This window comes from Macrobrachium rosenbergii, chromosome 56 (assembly GCF_040412425.1).
Source record: "Macrobrachium rosenbergii isolate ZJJX-2024 chromosome 56, ASM4041242v1, whole genome shotgun sequence".
NCBI lineage: Eukaryota > Metazoa > Arthropoda > Malacostraca > Decapoda > Palaemonidae > Macrobrachium > Macrobrachium rosenbergii.
Genome location: NC_089796.1, coordinates 71,926,363 through 71,946,582, shown reverse-complemented (window position 1 = coordinate 71,946,582; position 20,220 = coordinate 71,926,363). Strand labels below are relative to the sequence as shown.

General features: G+C 35.3%; 1 protein-coding gene across 1 annotated transcript in view; it reads right to left on the bottom strand.

Moving 5' to 3' along the window:
* LOC136836048 (uncharacterized) overlaps positions 1-20,220 on the bottom strand; it is a 456,830-nt gene that overhangs the window by 228,798 nt on the left and 207,812 nt on the right. The window contains exon 2 of the mRNA XM_067099936.1: positions 15,490-15,536. Coding sequence (XP_066956037.1) covers positions 15,490-15,536 — 47 coding nt within the window. The remainder of the gene's footprint in view (positions 1-15,489; positions 15,537-20,220) is intronic.

Sequence of the window (20,220 nt, the reverse complement as noted above, 5' to 3'; positions counted from 1 at the left end):
GAAGCCTCTGTGTGTGAGAGAGAGAGAGAGAGAGAGAGAGAGAGAGAGAGAGAGAGAGAGAGAGAGAGAGAGAGAGCTTCACATTTCATGAAACCTCACAGCGGCTTTCAGAAATTAAAAGGCTGACAAAGTACTTGAAGCTGGGGAGACGAGAGCAATGCGAGAAGCCTCTGAGAGAGAGAGAGAGAGAGAGAGAGAGAGAGCACATTTCATGAAACCTCACAGCGGCTTTCAGAAATTAAGAGAGCTGACAAAGAGAGCTGCTGGGAGACAAGAGCAATGAGAAAACTGTGAGAGAGAGAGAGAGAGAGAGAGAGAGAGAGTACGACCCCTTTACATTTCATGAAACCTCACAAGGGCTTTCAGAAATTAAAAGTCTGACAAAGTACTTGAAGTTGGGAGACAAGAGCAATGAGAGAAGCCTCTGTGTGTGTGTGTGTGTGTGTGTGAGAGAGAGAGAGAGAGAGAGAGAGAGAGAGAGAGAGAGAGAGAGAGAGAGAGAGAGAGAGAGAGCGAGAGCTTCACATTTCATGAAACCTCACAGCGGCTTTCAGAAATTAAAAGGCTGACGAAGTACTTGAAGCTGGGGAGACGAGAGCAATGCGAGAAGCCTCTGAGAGAGAGAGAGAGAGAGAGAGAGAGAGAGAGAGAGAGAGAGAGAGAGAGAGAGTACGACCCCTTTACATTTCATGAAACCTCACAAGGGCTTTCAGAAATTAAAAGTCTGACAAAGTACTTGAGTTGGGAGACAAGAGCAATGCGAGAAGCCTCTGAGAGAGAGAGAGAGAGAGAGAGAGAGAGAGAGAGAGAGAGAGAGAGAGAGCGAGAGCTTCATTTCATGAAACCTCACAGCGGCTTTCAGAAATTAAAAGGCTGACAAAGTACTTGAAGCTGGGGAGACGAGAGCAATGAGAAGCCTCTGAGAGAGAGAGAGAGAGAGAGAGAGAGAGAGAGAGAGAGAGAGAGAGAGAGAGAGCTTCACATTTCATGAAACCTCACAGCGGCTTTCAGAAATTAAAAGGCTGACAAAGTACTTGAAGCTGCTGGGGAGACAAGAGCAATGCGAGAAAACTGTGAGCGAGAGAGAGAGAGAGAGAGAGAGAGAGAGAGAGAGAGAGAGAAGCTCTCACGGGCCTCATGTCACGTACAAGTAAACCTTCTATTTACGCAGATCTTAACGCGTGGTTGCCTTCTTTCCTGAGCAAATATTTCCCAGGTGACAATAGTGTTTTCGGCTACTGACTGACGACGAAAACATTGATCTAAGGGGTCAAAATATTTGATTCAAGAAGTCAGAGATAAGTCTTGCGAAAAGATTCCTTTGTTTATGAGAATAAGCCATTTCCTGTAACCTAATTTGTAATATCAACGACCTGAAATAACAAAAATAATGTTAATGATAATCAGATTTTTACAGACAATAAGAAAACAATGAAAATTGTAATATTGATGGCAATAAAATTAATGGCATCTTCAACGGATGCAAAAGCAAGATAAGGAGATACAGTATGAAAACTATTATTATTACTACTATTATTATTATTATTATTATTATTATTATTATTATTATTATTATTATTATTATTATTATTATTATTATTATTCAGAAGACGAAATCTATTCATATGGAAGAAGCACACCAAAGGGGCCATTGATTTGGAATTCAAGCTTCCAAAGAATATTATGGTGTTCATTAGGAAGAAGTGAAAGAGGAAGTAAAGAGAAATACAGAGAGAGGAAAAAGCATGAAAGAGACGATTTACCTTTCAATGTTCAGAATTTGAATGTAAAAATATTGAATGCAATTTAAGGAAATGCTTTTTATGAGTGGGAGGGTCCAAGGAGAATTTTTTGTTGACAATTACCGAATGTTTGCACTTTAGAAGTTACAAATATTTTCACTTTACAAATTTCAGATATTTTTAATTTACAAATTACAAATATTCACTTTACAAATTACAAATATTTTCATTTTACGAATTACAAATATTTTTACTTTTCAAATTGCAAACATTTTTACTTTCCAAATTACAAATATTTTTACTTTCCAAATTGCAAACATTTTCACTTTAAAAACTGCAAACATTTTCACTTTAAAAATTACAAATATTTTTACTTTGCTAACTACAACTATTTGCACTTTAAAAATTACAAATATTTTTACTCTCAAAATAACAAATATTTTTTACTTTGCTAACTACAAATATTTTCACTTTAAAAATTACAAATATTTTTACTTTGCTAATTACAAATATTTTCCCTTTAAAAACTACAAATATTTTTACTTTACAAGTAACAAATATTTTCACTTTACAAACTACAAATATTCGTAAAAAAGCGAAAGTTTCCCTTGGTGGTTTCTGAGTTCTAAAATAACGGAACTTTCTTTGTGCCTGCATGAACACTCACTTAAAAAGAATGACGCGTATTTTCATTTTCAGTATTTTTGGAGGGAGATATAGAATTTTCAGTTGAATTAACCGGAATTTATATATACATACATACATATATGTATGCACAGACATATGTATATAATTATGTATGTATATATCACTATATATCTGTTTTTTTTTAATTCTTCTTCTTCACCTTCGATTCCTTTTTATTCCCGCGGATATTTTATTTCCCACATCTGCTTTTGTTTCTTTTATATTTCTATTCCTCTTTTCCTGTAGTTGTTATTTATATATATATATATATATATATATATATATATATATATATATATATATATATATATATATATATATATATATATATATATATATATATATATATATATATATATATATATATATATATATATATATATATATATATATATATATATATATATATATATATATATATATATATATATATATATATATATATATATATATATATATATATATATATATACAAGAATCGAAATATAAAAGAAACGAAACAAACAAAAGCAGATAAAAAAATTAAAAAAATCCGCAGGAATAAACGGGAATCGAAAGATGAAACGGAAGAATTCAAAAAATAGAAAGCCACATAAATAAAAATAAACCGAGCGATGGGAGAGAATAAACCCAATAAAAAGAGGGACTGAAATAGAAAGAAGAAGAAAAAAGAAGGGAATCGAACGAAGCAGCATTAGAGGAAGCCAGATAATAATTATATCCTGTAACATGACAGGTCCTATAAATGTGACGCACAATCAGAGTTATAATTAACACCACCCCTTCTCTCTCTCTCTCTCTCTCTCTCTCTCTCCGTCTCCTCTTTTCTCTCTCTCTCTTATTCCTCCTTTCTCTCTCTCTCTCTCTCTCTCTCTCATTCTCCTTTCTCTCTCTCTCTCTCATTCCTCTTTTCTCTCTCTCTTCTCTCTCTCTCTCTCTCTCTCATTCCTCCTTTCTCTCTCTCTCTCTCTCTCTCTCTCATTCCTCCTTTCTCTCTCTCTCTCTCTCATTCCTCCTCTCTCTCTCTCTTTCTCTTTCTCTCTCTCTCTCTCTGTCTCTCTCTCACATTTCTCCCTTCTCTCTGTCTCTGTCTCTCCCCTCTCTCTCTCTCTCTCTCTCTCTCTCTCTCCACCATAATTCCAGGCGGGGATTTCATCAGTCAAATGCGCCCGGGAAAAAACCCCGCTTCCCATTCGGGCCCCTCTCTGCCCAAATCTATATTAATCATATCGAATGACGTCAGTACTTACAATGAATATTAATTCAGACGCTGCATATGGAAACGCCATTAACGGAATTAAATGTGATATAGGTAATGAGGCCCATCTGCAAATCCTGTTCGTACAAACTTTCATCTATTTATTTTTTGCTCACAGGTCCTAATCACAAATGCCATTTGCTGGCTACTTGCAGATTTTTGCCCCCATGCCAATCTGCAAAACAGGATTTACAGTTTCTGATTGCAGGTTTTGCTTACGAGAACAATTGTGGATCCCATTTACAGATCTTATGTACAAACGCCTCGACTGATTTTTCTCAAGCATTTGATGAAATACCTTTCATGCGAATTTTATTTACCAACACTCTTTGCGAATATTCAAATCTCCTACTACTTGTGTTTCCATATTACATTATATTTACAGATCTTATCCCCATACAAAACATGCAAAGCCCTGCACATCATGTTTATAGATCATATTGTACTAATACTTATGCATCCTATTAATAGACACATCTGAAAATCCTATTCGCACTTACAACCTACAACCCTATAACCTCTACTTGTACTGTACAACAAAGTCTTTAAGTTCACTTAAAGAAGTCCCTAAGGCATACTATCCTACTTATGCTAACACTTTTTAAATCACTCTTGATACTTTTATAGAATTTCATTACAGTATTATGAGTCTTTGTCGGCATAATCTCAGTTTATTCTCAAGATTTCATTAATTCGCGAGGCCACAATGAAGCTGCTTGTAATAAACATATATATATATATATATATATATATATATATATATATATATATATATATATATATATATATATATATATATATATATATGGTAAAATGTACACATGAGCACATGTATCACAGAAATACATTTTGACTCACATCGGGAGCGAACTCCAGTCTGTCAAACGAAAGGCCAGGGCGCTACCAGTTGCCCCACACAGACCTTTCATTTGAGTGACTGGGGGTTCGATCCCGATGTGAGTCAGAAATATATATATATATATAGCATCGCTACGTGTTAACTTTAAGCCAACCAGGCAGATATTGTGCAAGGTGTCCATCTTGCATTAGCCATGGATACTGACCACCTATAAGAACTTGTTCCTATGGCCGCAAATAATATAGAGATTAACAATCAAGCTGACAGACCAGCAAAGAAAATAGGTAAGATATAATGAATGAAATGAACGAAATATAAAATTTAGGCCAGAGGCCAAGCACCAGGACCTACGAGGTCATTCAGCACTGAAAGGGAAACTGAAAGTTAAAAGGTTTAAAGGTATAACAGGAGGGAACAATTGTTAGGAGAGGGTGGAAAGTTAGACGGAAGAAAAAGAATAAGAACGGCAGTACAGTAAAAGGAATGAAATGAATTGCAGCTGGGGGCCGAAGGGGTGCTGCAAAGAACCTTAGGTGATGCCTACAGTGCACTATGCGAGGTGCACTGAAAGTACTACTCCCCTGTGGGATAGGCGAGATATAAGATTCACTGGATAGGATATAGGATGACATGGAAAACTTGTAGGATTAAACATAACGAAGAAAGTATGGGAGGGGTAGTAGACTTTCAAGTAAAAGCATCCAACGAGAAATGACAGCGAAAATCGAACGTGAATTGTGAAATTTGATCATAATGATTTTCTTTATATGTTTTGGCAATGAATAAGAAGACAATTACTGACGAGAGAAATGTAAGCTCGTCAGCATACGACAGGAAGGATGTCTTTTTATAAGCCGAGTATATAGCGGTCTCCTTCGAAGAATAGCAGCTTTTTCAAGTGCTACCTCTCTCAACTTTTTATGTTTTTTTTTTTTTAAATAATACTCTGAACACAACCAGTTGGTTCTCGTAAGATGCTAAACAACACCTGGCACTAATCTTACTGACATTGGACACCTATTTATGTATAAAGTTCTATTTCATTTTCCATCTAAATCGGTTATACTTTGTAAGACCTTTACTTTTATCTGACATTCACAAAACCTTCATAAAAGAAACTTTTATTATTTTCAAGCTAAAATTCACTTCATTCACACGAATCAGTTGGTATTTTATATTTTAATAAATTATGAAAGCACTTCCGCTTAAGAGCATGCAAATTTCCTGAAAGGCACTTTCCTGCAAAAGCACACTAGTTCACTAAGTTATACGCAAACTTTCCTCCAAAAGCATACCATAAAAATATTACTGAGTTATACGCTGCGATTTCAAAAGCTAACATCATCATCATCATCATCATCATCATCATCATCATCACTTGTCGTTAAGGTATCAAGGACTGTTTTTGTTTTCCTAATGTACATAATTCTCAAAAAGACTACACGGAAAAAAAATTACACACGATCCTCAAGCATAAAACCAGGAACGAGGCCACAGATGGTATTTTGACGCACGTGACTCAATTTGGAGGACAAAAAAAAAAAAAAGAATAATAAAAGCTTCTTGGAGGACGAACAAAATTTACTTGAGGGACAGACAAGTCTTGATCATTACATACGCCACTCTGATCTTTCTATCTGACAATATTCTAATAATAATTTTAATGCCGTTGTGTAAGAGTGTGTGTGTGTGTGTGTGTGTGTGTGTGTGTGTGTGTGTGTACAGGCACGCATGGGAGAGGGGTACATACACACGCTACCCAGAGACATCCTACACACACGTGTGTGTATGACACTTAAGAGTATGGAAGAGAACCATAACGGACTTTCAAGGTTGCCTCGACCTTCGAATCTAAACACAGCAGATATGTCCTGTACGATGGTCATTATTTAAAAAAAAAAAAAAAAAAAAAGAGGATCTTACGCAGGCACTCGAATAAGAAGCTCAGCTACCCGAGTAGGCGATGACCTCCACGTGAAGTTTCGGGTTCCCGAAGCCCATTTGGTAGCTATAGTAACGGATGGCAGAATCATCCTTCAGTTGCCGTTCGTCTGTGACGAGTCTAATAGGAGGAAGAAGGCTCCCAATTAAGACTGTCATATGATCTCAAAAGTGCTTTTCTTGGACGGGCTTCCGTGGAATGCTGAGGGGCCCTCGCTAAGTTCAGGGTCAAAAAAAAAAAGAAAAAAAAATGGAAGAGGTAAAATGTACAGGTATGTGCTGGAAATGGAAACTATAATAATAATAATAATAATAATAATAATAAGAAGAACAAGAAGAAGAAGAAGAAGAAGAAGAAAGAAAAAGAAGAAGAAGAAGAAGAAGGCGAAGAAGATTTAGCAATGAATTAAAATTATTTTTAATATGCTTTGATAAATACAAGTTGAAAACAGATATAATAACAACAACAACAATAATAATAATAATAATAATATAACGAGACAAAGAAGATTTAGTAATGAATTAAAATTATCTTTAAAATGCTTTGATAAATACAAGTTGAAAATAGATACTATAATAATAATAATAATAATAATAATAATAATAATAATAATAATAATAATAATAATAATAATAATAATAATTAGAACAAGACGAAGAAGATTTAGTAATGAATTAAAATTATTTTTAAAATGCTCTGATAAATATAAGTTGAAAATAGATACTGTAAAAATAATAATAATAATAATAATAATAATAATAATAATAATAATAATAACAAGATGAAGACAATTTATTAATAAATTAAAATTATTTTTAAAATGCTCTGATAAATGTAAGTTGAACATAGATACTATAATAATAATAATAATAATAATAATAATAATAATAATAATAATAATAATAATAACCAGATGAAGAAGGTACGGCAATCAATTACAATTATTTCTAAAACGCTTTGATAAATACAGGTTGAAAATAGATTCTATAATAATGATAATAATAATAATATGAAGAAGATTTAGTAATGAATTAAAATTATTTTTAAAATGCTTTGATAAATATAAGTTGAAAATATATACTATAATAATAATAATAATAATAATAATAATAATAATAATAATAATAATAATAATAACAAGATGAAGAGAATTTATTAATAAATTAAAATTATTTTTAAAATGCTCTGATAAATATAAGTTGAACATAGATACTATAATAATAATAATAATAATAATAATAATAATAATAATAATAATAATAATAATAATAATAACCAGATGAAGAAGGTACGGGAATCAATTACAATCATTTCTAAAAAGCTTTGATAAATACAGGTTGAAAATAGATACTATAATAATAATAATAATAATAATAATAATAATAATAATAATAATAATAATAATAATAATAAGATGAAGAAGATTTAGTAATGAATTAAAATTATTTTTAAAATGCTTTGATAAATATAAGTTGAAAATAGATACTATAATAATAATAATAATAATAATAATAATAATAATAATAATAATAATAATAATAATAATAATAATAATAACCAGATGATGAAGATATGGCAATCAATTAACATTATTTCTGGAAACCTTTGAAAAACGCAAGCTCAAGATAGTACTTAGAGTCACAACAACAACCACAATAATAATAATAATAATAATAATAATAATAATACTAATAATAATAATAATAATAATAAATTAGGGTAAATAAAACGAATTCAAAAGGCATTAAAAATATAAGTATGGTACGGACGGACGCATCCTCCAAGGAAATTGAAACCACATACTTGAGTAAAGAGCAGGAAAAACGTCCAGAAATTAACATTATTCAAATTAATCTTGAAATATTAAGCAAATGCGTCAATGTTATGGTTAAAATAAACATTTACTATAGGGATTAACTACATGACATGCGACTACCAAGGGAGTCTTCAAAAGAGGAATCAAGACTTCCGTACAGAAAAAGGATGAGAAATTTCGATGAGAGAGAGAGAGAGAGAGAGAGAGAGAGAGAGAGAGAGAGAGGAGTTAAAAACCTCGATTGGAGAGAGAGAGAAAGGGAGTAATCATCTCCACACACACACACACACACACACACACTCGCAGAGAAAGGGGAGTTGAAAACTTCGACTAGGGGAGAGAGAGAGAGAGAGAGAGAGAGAGAGAGAGAGAGAGAGAGAGAGAGAGAGAGAGAGAGAGAGAGAGAGAGAAGGGCTGTGAAGTTGATGCAATTTTCATGAAATTTTTCATTCAGTCATTTCATAAATACTTAAAAATATTCAGAAGCCATTAGAACCCAAACAAACCTCGATCATTAAGACAAGATCTTTAAAGGACGTCACGTCCGACCTAAGGATTCAAAAGAGACGTTTATATATATGTATATAACCAATCAACAACATAATTTTGTCAATGGAAGTCACCTCCCCGCCACCGCAGTGTAAACACGTTCCACCAATCGAAGACGCCGAGCGAGCGATGACGAAAGCAAATGGGTTACATTGTCGAATTTTATGGAGTGGATGACGCAATAACCCGAACCTAGCGGAATACTTATCTTGAGCAATATTAACCTAGTGTCCCAATTACTATAAAAAAAAAGATGGTTCTCCACCCAAAAAACTTGCTAATAGTATGCTGACTTGAAGTGTCTTTTTTAAAATACCATAGTATAATCATCAAGTTGCCATTTATAACCATAGTTCCGAATTCATTTTCTGATGGACAGCTACAAATATAACGCTACTGCATGTAGGTGAACAGCTACAAAAATAACGCCGCTGCATGTAGGTGAACAGTTACAAAAATAACGCTACTGCATGTAGGTGAACAGCTACAAAAATGACGCTACTACAAGTAGGTCAACAGCTACAAAACTAACGCTACTGCATGTAGGTCAACAGCTACAAAAATAACGCTACTGCATGTAGGTCAACAGCCACAAAAATAACGCTACTGCATGTAGGTGACAGCTACAAAACCAACGCTACTGCATGTAGGTCAACAGTTACAAAAATAACTCTACTGCATGTAGGTTAACAGCTACAAAAATAACGCTACTGCATGTAGATGAACAGCTACAAAAATAACGCTACTGCATGTAGGTAAATAGCTACAAAAATAACGCTACTGCATGAAATCTGAGAATGCATTTTATGCAGACGCTACACAATTATTCTCCTAGAGTCTCGATCGTTTGTACGTGAAAAAAAAAAGTTATCATTACCCTTTAAATTCAAGCAAAATTTCTTAATAATGGCCATTATTTGTTGCGTAGGTCTACAGAGTTTCGCCAGAGATGTAACGAAGAATCTCAGCCTAAAAATCCATCAACTCAGTGGAGCAACGTCTGAAACAGTATGTGTAGAAGAGAAATAGTGAGGCCTGAAACTGCAACCTGGTAAACTGCAGAAACAGACGGTTCTCGATTATTCTCAAGAAGGACGGGAAGAGAAAATCGTTCTCTTAAATATGTTTATATATCTTTACGATCCACAGACTGAAAATTTCACCACACTCAAGCAGAATATGTTTATAGAATTTACCCAGTAAGTTAAAAAGCTACAGATTACTATAAGATTTCATTTATGGTTTCGTACACCTTCACTTCAGAAGCCTGCAACAGACCTCTTATTGGCTTCCACATTTCTGTCTAAATGGAAAGGACTGGGTTACTCTAACAATAACATCAACAGTAATTGTAAAAACAATGTTAACGGAAAGTTTGCTCATATGCTTTCTCAATAACTTCACTACAAATCATGAAAATACGAGTTTCATGATCTGAGCGGAAAATAAAATTTTAGAGAATCTAGATTACTGCATTTTCCTACTGCCCTGTAACTCAAGGCCAAGAGAGGCAAGGTTTACCCAATTGGGTGAGGTCGCCTCCCCCCTGGGGTAACTACGTAGGCGATGACGTATCTTAGAGGCACCTGCTCATTACGGCAATTCACCTGCTGACGCAATAAGGAGGTAGAAAAAGCTCCGCCTACATGGGCGATTTGGCGGGAAGTGATCAGACCTTCTCTTTCTCTTGGCCTTGCTGTAACTAACGCTTCATCCTTAAATTTCAGTTACATAGGGTGGAATTAATTACTGACATAAAACCAAGACTACAGACAATAGGTACAGTCCATTTAACCAAGTAAGGCGTGGCTGAAATTGAAGCGACACCAAAGGATCAGATGGGAAGAATAGTGGATACTAGAAGGATGTGTTGGGAAAAGACTGTTAGAATTCAGTGAATACCAGAGATATCTGATGGGAAAGATGGTTGGAATTTGGGGATACCAGCGATTTGATGGGAGGGAAAGTTGGTAAGAATTCAGTGGATACCAGAGGGATTTGATGGGAAAGATGGTAAAAATTCAGGGACAAGGAATACTAGAAAATTGTTTTGGGAAAGATATTCAGAGTCTAGTAGAGACTACAAGAATTTGATGGGAAAGGTGGTTAGAATTGAGGGGATACAAAAGGAATTTAGTGGAAATGATATCATTTAGTGGATACCAGAGGGATCTAATGGGAAACACGGTTAGAATACAGGGTATAGGGAATATATATATATTGCATATATATATATATATATATATATATATATATATATATATATATATATATTTATATATATATTGTGTATATATACATATATATAAATATATATAAATATATATATATATATATATATATATATATATATATATATATATATATATATATATATATATATATATATATATATATATATATATATATATTCCTCTGGTATCCCCTAAATTCTAACCATCTTTCTCATCAAATATATATATACACAGCTTTACAGAAGTTCATTAAACCAGTCTCGAGGATGAAGTCTTCTACCCTCCCCCTCTATACTGACCCCATCCATCTGAAATATTACTTGGGTACAAAACTCCGTGAATGGGTAACTTGAGTAAACGTCAGATTAAAGAAACTGAGTCCACAATGCGCGTGCGCATACACTGAAGGAAGCAGCTGAACCAATCGGTACTTTTAAAAGATTTTTTTAAACAACTCGGCAAAGGTTTACTGATCTTTATCTTTCACAGGTAAGCTGGTAACTCTGGGTCAGTTTTCCCTCGCAAGATAAGGGGAGATAAGGGTTGCATTGTTGCAACGAGGCACGTTCCTATCAGTAATCCGGGTGAGGGGGTGGGGGGGGAAGTCTTCTTCAAGTCTGTCTTTTTATTTGTGACAATCAAATCAGCTGAAGAGAGTCCAGGTGTTGACTTTCCAGAGATTTCTCCATAGCGACTACCCTTGATAATATGGGCTATTATGTAACCCTGGTCTATTTTATTTGCACACCCACCTTGCAATATTTTCTGTGACCAAATCAGCTTCTGTAATCCCGGCGTACAATTTTTTGGCTTTGGCACCCTCCTTATAATTTCACCAATTAAGTCATCTATACGTAATGCAGGCGGTACCTTTCTTTCAATTTCCATAAGCAAATAAGCCGTTGGTAACCGGTTGCCGAAATCCTTTTCAAACCTAACTGTCAGTTTCTTATAATCCAACTGGCGTCTTCCCTTCGAAGCGTACGTTCTAGCTTCTTTTGAGTGAGTCAGTTATCAGCTACCTCAAATCCAAGGTTCTCCTTTGAAAATGACATTCAATTTCCACTAATCGCATCACCTGACTCATCCAACTGCAGCCGTGAGATGATTTTTCTTTTCAAAACAAACTCTCCTACTGCCTACATTGTGCCACAAAAGGCGCGCTGTAAGCAGCGCCTCGTTACGTAAAGTTGATTTAGGGTAAGCCAGCCTTATGCCAGCACGAGACACTGCCCAAGGGCTGTACTCTTGTAATAATGCAGGAAGACGATAAAAGTAGCTAAGAAGCTTGGTGTGGCCGAGATGACTCAGGCTCCGAAGAATGAATGAATTAGCCGATATTTGCATCTATTTACGATGGCATGGGAGCATCTGGTAAGGATCTTTGATAACGTGACGTCACTCCGCAATTACAGGAGGAAACGGCAACTCTCGAGGCTATGGATTCGGGAATACCCTGCCTTCCTGTGTGTTTCCAGAAGCATTTAACTCGTCTCTTATTCTAAAAGGCGAAGTAACCATCACTTGAAAAGAGATCATTGACCTCTGTGAGAGTTTGAAGGGAGTCACGGGAAAAACAAGTAAAAAATGCGCCGAAGAAACTTCGGCGCAATCAAGTTTTCTGCACAGCGTATAATGCTGTATGAAACTCTCAGCCACGGCCCATGAGATTTTCAAGTGGTGGTCTGCGTTGCTGGCACCTATTGCGGTACCAGACGCACGATCATGGCTAACTTTAACCTTAAATAAAATAAAAACTACTGAGGCTAGACGGCTGCAATTTGGTATGTTTGATGATTGGAGGGTGGATGATCAACATACCAATTTGCAGCCCTCTAGCCTCAGTAGATTTTAAGATCTGAGGGCGGACAGAGAAAAGTGCAGACGGACAGGCAAACAGCCATTTCAATATTTTTCTTTTATAGAAAACTGAAAAGAAGGGAACTGAATTAAAAATGAATGGAGTATTATCATACGCAATTGACGTCATCTCCCTCTTGCTACTGTCGGCGTACAATATGCTGATACAGCAAGGCTTGGGTCTGCTGCCCATATCCTCTTGAGTTTTTTCTTAGGGCGCACTAAATGAAATACTTTATCAACATGCTTCTTTTTTCTGTTTCTTTAGAGTCAAAATACCAAGGTATAAAGCGAAGGAACCTAATTTTACTTAGAGTGTTTTAGCGTAGTGAATTTATGTATATATGTATATATATATATACATATACATACAACATGTCTGTGTATGTGTTCATTTACGTGTGCGTGTGGAAGATGGATTTTAATGTGTAGTCCACATAACCTACAATAATTCTGCCGCCACAAAGGACAAAGAACTGCAGTCACCAGAAGCCTTCGAAAAGGTAAATAAAAAATAAACTAGAAGGAAAGATGAAAAGTGAAAATAAAAAAAAATGCGGTAAGAATTATACCCACGTGCTAAAGCCTCTTCCAGCACAACTGCCACATTGTATTCCTTCGGTCTGCACCCCTTCCAGCAGATCCTGGAAGAGATTCTGGGAAAGATCTCGGGCGGGTGACGTCACGGGGTATCTAATGCTTGCCTGCTTTTGCAGACAATGGCTTTGCAATCTTTTAGCCTTAAAAAGAAGGTGCTCCTTCAACGCAACCCGGCTGCAACGCAGTTCAACAGGATATATATATATATACATAAAACGGCAGTGGGCGTAAGTCCAGGAGATGCTGGAAAACGTGACTACTGCTGCTGGCTTCACCACGCTTCCAGGCCGTCCAGAGTTCCAGAAACGGAGGTCGCTGGAAAGTGTACCGTGAGGATTTTAGAGATTTAAGGAAACGGGTATTTCAGTGCATCGGTAAACAGTGTAAAATCGGAGTGTTCGTAAGAGAAGTGTCTCACTGTGTCTGAAGAATTCTGATATCGAAATTTATTCAATGGTAATTCCTGCAGTGGTAATAATTGTAAATAAAAAAAAATAATGCGAATGGACGTTTGCGTGAAAATTCAGAACTTATATTTTTATTATTACTTGCAGGTATAACACAAATAAATTGATAATTGCATATCCATGAAGCCTTGACAAACAAACAAAATAAGCACTTGCATACACATACATTCCAAATAGTATATATATATAATATATATATATAATATATACTATATATATATATAATATATATATATATATATATATATATATATATATATATATATATATATATATATATATATATATATATATCTAAACTTACACACTATAGAACACACACACACACACATATATATATATATATATATATATATATATATATATATATATATATATATATATATATATATATATATACATATCTATATTACTCACTTAACTTTTAGAACGTCATCAATAAGTTCTTCCAGAAGCAATCTCACCATGGAGTCCGATGGAAAGGCAATCTAACTTCCATAACTCACTCAGTCTTCAGGAAAACAGCGACATCAAGGAAAGAAAAACAAGCGAGGATTAATGCCGCGGAAAGCAATGGGACTGTAGCTTTAAGGATGCAAGAACGTAAGCAAGGAGAGAATTCCAGAGTTTGGTAGGAGGAGGAAACTAACGAATCACTGATAACTAAGAAGTGGCATGTTTCCTGAATAAGCCTAACAGAGTCTAACTTGAAATAACCTATCTTAAATAGCCTTACCCAGTTGGGGGGCCAACACCCAGATTAAACCTTCCACACCCCCTGCCCCTTAAAGTTCTCCTGTACATACTATCCAAGCGCACACGCGCGCACGCAAAAGACGAATACACCTAAGAAGCCACACTTCATAAAAAAGCCAGTTTGCATAACAAACATCAATACTTAACAAAATTTCCATTATTTCAATTACCGCATCAAGATAAAGTATAAGAGAGGATGAAGAAGAAATAAAATAAAAGGATTAAAATAGAGGAATAATGAACAGCCATCCTGGGTAAGCCTAAAGCATTACGAGAGCGTGATAAATCTCATTCCCATCATTGTAGGTCACAGGGAGGATGTGACGTAGAGAATATGGACGATATGAACCCGATTGTTCTACGGAGAGGCGTGGGGCGTTTGAAGGTGATTGGGTAATATTCTGTATGTGTGTATATAAATATATATATATATATATATATATATATATATATATATATATACATACATACATACATACATACATATATAATATACATATATATATGTATATATATATATATATATATATATATATATATATATATATATATATATATATATATATATATATATATATATATATATATATATATTCATATATGTATATATATGTATACCATCCTAAAACAGGAACATAACCGACCCAATACCTAATCTAATCAGGTTTAACATTAAATCCATCACCGACAAAAAAAAAAAAATTCAAGTTTTTACTCACAATTTCTTCCTGATGCCTCCTTCTTCGTCGTCGGTCGATTCGTCAGCCTGTAATGTAAAAAGCAAATGAGCATGAAATATGATATATATTTATACAAGACGAACTGCTGCAAATAAATACATTCTTTTGACGGCGAGCTTAAAGTAATCTATACCTTGCGGTCTCTCTCTCTAGCCTCCTTTCGCTCTCGCTCTGCTCTCTCTCTCTCTCTCTCTTTTATGCATGTATGTGTGTTTGTTTGTATGTATAGTCGACTCATAAAACGTTCACGTAATGTATACAAATGAAAATGTGTAACAATTGCATGTGTTATATATGTGTGTGTGTATGTGTCTGTGTATGTGTATATTTTATCACACAATCTCTTCCCGTAGCAGGTCACAGCGACCTGGTTTCTCAGCAAGTTTTGAACGATGACGGTAGCCCAATTCACAGCGTGGTGCATTGCCGGGAGCAAACCATGGGCTTAGTAAACGTGTGACTAGCACTGTACCACTAAGCCACGAAGACGACTTTGCCCGACTGTACCTTACAAAGGCGAGAGGAGGTGTTGCTCCTACTTAAAATATGACATGGTAACGCACCTTCTAATACCTAATCCACTGCTGAAGACGGTGCAAGTTCTTAATACCAGTGGTTTAATCCAATCTCAAAATCAATCCTTGCAATTATATGACCAGTTTGCATCTAACCGCACTTTTTTGTCTATCAGTTAATCCACATCATTTCCCGCAAGACAGCGGATCGTGGAATCGTGAGAAATCACCCCCAACGTCTCTTGGTATAACGTTTATGTTCCTTTAAATTCAAACATCAAAAACTGCATTTTTCCAAAATCAAAGGCACCGCCTTTGAGTTTTCGGACAACTGCAGCCGCTCCACTCACGGATATGGATTGATTGATTGACTGACTGACTGCTCACGTAAGGGCAATGGTACCAACAACACTAGAGCATACACGTGAGGGCATCGCGACCAATAAGCGTAATTCCAGATTGACCTCACCGCGAAAAAAAGAAGAAGAAGCCCCTCCTTCCCAACCCTGTAAAACGTGACGCTTCAATAGACTAAAAGTACTGAATCGGCTTTAGACATTACAACCCGAGAGCGGAATCGAACTGACATCGTCTTTCTCGTCACTTGACCCGCTGGCTAAAAATAACTTTCTAGGCGTCGGGTCGCCCGCCCCCTCCCCGGGAGGAGGAGAGGGTGGGGGCGAACTGGGACTGTTGATAGGCCAAAAATCCCGAAAGGGAGACTCACATTCAGATGATCTTCGTCATGGCGAAATAGTTTCCCAGAGAAGTGAAGAGGAATGTTGCCGAGTGGCGGCGAGGTGGTAGAAATGGGACGGCAGTAGTGTGGATGTGAATTACTGATGATTCTTTGGTAATAAAATGCTCTCTCTCTCTCTCTCTCTCTCTCTCTTTTGTAATGAGAGAAATAATCCTATGGAATTCACAATCTCGTGAAAAAAGTTTTTGTAGTAAAAATCCATAATTATATAGCAAAGTGCATTACTATTTAAAATATACAAGCAAAGACTTTCGAACACCCGAACGGCGTTCCTCATCAGTGTTAACAGTAAAACACTGATGAAGACTTCCGTCTTTTACATAGTAATGCACTTTACTTTATAATTGTGGATTTTTATTACACAAAGAGAGAAATAATATTACCGTGGAAATGTCTGCAATCTATCTCTCGCTTGGAAGATGGCAACAGGCGAGGAGAACTGAAATTCACTTTAATGAAGAAGGACCTTCGAAAATCAGTCCTTTCACATTCATAATAAATTACGACATTAAAATCAGCTTTAGGTAATTCAGTCGGCAGAAGTTATTGCAGTGCTTACATGTAAGACTCAGCGTATCAGAAAAAAAGATATTTTTTGAACACGACTTATAATTTCCATTTGTAACTGAAGCTAGTCTTCTTAGAGATGTTCACTTTCAGGTTTTCAATCGTTCTCTCAAATTCTCACGCGGGTCTTGAACACAGTATCTAAATAAACCTAATTACTTCAGTACGTACAAAACTCAAAATTCTTGAATACAGCCTCTGCAAAATCAATGAATAACATTTAATAAGAATTTTGTTACTGGGACATCCAATTACAAAAGGCATTTTTTTTCACCCATTTAAACTTTCTATTCACAGGATAACAAAAAAGGAATATGAGTACGGATAAACTCGTAAGAAATTAAGCGAAAATGAAAATAATAAGACAAAATCATGGACATGAGACAGGCGAGCAAGAAGTTGTTCAAAATACAAAAAAAAAAAAAAAAATATAATCATGGGTCAAGGAAGGTCATAGCTGAACTTTTTGAACAAAGCCATCAGGTTCTTCTGCTGACTTGCAGGAACAAAGCCTCAAATTCTCCTTGTTCACTAAATTAATAGCAAGTATATTTACGTGAGCCTGACTGAACGTAGAGCTGACCGTAGACAAAAAAAAAAAAAAATTGCGCCTAAGTTTCTTCGGCTCAATCGAGTTTTCTGTAATGAAACTCTCAGCCGCGGCCCGTGAAACTTTCAGCCACGGTCCAGTGGTGGCCTGAGTTGTTGGCACCTACAGGCGCACGATCATGGGTAACTTTAACCTTAAATCAAATAAAAACTACTGAGGCTGGAGGGCTGCAATTTGATATGTTTGCTGATGGCGAGTGGATGATCAACATACCAATTTGCAGCCTTCTAGCCTCAGTGGTTTTTAAGATCTGAGCTCGGACAGAAAGTGCGGACGGATATACATATAGCCATCTCAATAGTTTTCTTTTAAAGAAAACTGAAAAAATTTAGATATTGGCACCATAAACACTGAAAAAATTACATTCAAGCCTTTACTCTTAAAATAGCAGATATTTTGCTCTAAATTTCCGGTTGAAGCATAATTTACATGCTTGAAACCTTGAAGCTAGAACCTCAGCTCTTTTATATCAATAAAGTTCAGGTATTAGAGAAAGCAATGGACTCACTTCTAGCAAATGTTGCCGTTACGGAAAATAAGAATCGAGGGGAAAATCCAGAAGTTTAGCAACAGTGTAGAAGGAATGATTTAAGTTTCTTTTGTACGCAACCATAATTACCAATATATATATATATTTTTTTGGCTACAAAATACCTCTTAGGCATATACCTACAGACTCCCACACCACTGATGACTCTCACCTAGCCATTTACAGCAAAGGAAATGTACAGAGAATCGCGGAATTTCACTAAGAGACAAACCAATCAGAATCGCCCAGAAAAAAATCTGTATTTCAAATCTAAAATAATCAAGGCGGATAACGTGAAATCTTAAAAAAACCACAAAACTCTCCAGACAATGACTGAAAACATGGTGAAAAATAGTAGCCTAAGTCTAAAATACTACAAGATAATGTCTCATAATAGTTATGGCCAATATCAGCATGTATTTCATAAGAGCAAAATCTGTGAGAATACTATTTAAAATAGTTATTAAGAATGTCATTGGGTCATTTGATAAAACTCTAAGGTGACGACTTAAAACAACACCTTACATAGTGCAATTCAGGAATTACTAAAACGTTGTAGCAGCTTCCCTTCGCCCTTATATTAGCTGCGTCCACTTTTCAATTTTAGCCTCCGTTCCAGCTTCCGATCTCTAGTCTTGCTGTCCAACACCTCTACCTATTACTTCTTAGTGCTACTGTGGGGTCTTCTCCCAGTTCAACCTTTAGCTCCTTATACTTCGCCTTCTTTATTATTTTGGATCTCTTTATCTTGCTGTCCAACCACTCCAACTCGCTCTTTTCACTGCCTTAAGCGGTGAATGGTCAAAAGTGCCCCGGTGTCTGGCTTGACGGCCTGAATTTCATAAATCAATCAATTAATCTTTCAAAAGAACATAAAATAATTGAGACATTTCTTTACGCAATGAATTAAATAAGGCCAATAACTTTACCATTAAAGTCTTCCGTGGAAAACGGATCAAATAAACGCTGGAGAATATATAAAAAAAAAATGGTCATTGTACGTATATACCACATACCAGTTTCTTCGTGAAGTTAATACAACAATTACATAAAAAAAAAAACGACATCAATGAATCTGTGAGAAATATAATAACACCACCAGCAACTGGAACAGTATTCCCAGTCTGACATCGAAGTCACGTAAGTCGTTCGCCCATAAGCGGATGGGGTTCAGAGATGTGGCAGTCTTGGCAACACTGATTCTCGCAGTCTTTCGTAACGGGTACTGGGGAATCGGATCCCTTTCCTAAGAAGGTTACTTGACTCTATGGTTTATTTCTGGGCTTGGAAATTGCCACTCACGCTCTTGTTACCAATGAGAGAGAGAAGGCGGTTATTATTAATACTGCTGCATTGTCGTCATAGCAGAGAACCTACAGTTTTTTTTATATATATATATATATATATATATATATATATATATATATATATATATATATATATAACTAAAGATTTAATAGGGATGTTATATATAGTGATACACTCTTTACCAACTTGAATGTATTATTATTATTATTATTATTATTATTATTATTATTATTATTATTATTATTGCCAATACAGTGGACGCATTTTCTAGGAGCATTGTGCCCATTCTGTGGCCAATAAGAATAATAATACACAATAATAATAATAATAATAATAATAATAATAATAATAATAATAATAATAATAATAATAATAATATAAAGGGTCCCAGATCGCTGGTGGGAGAGGAGCTGAATTTTTA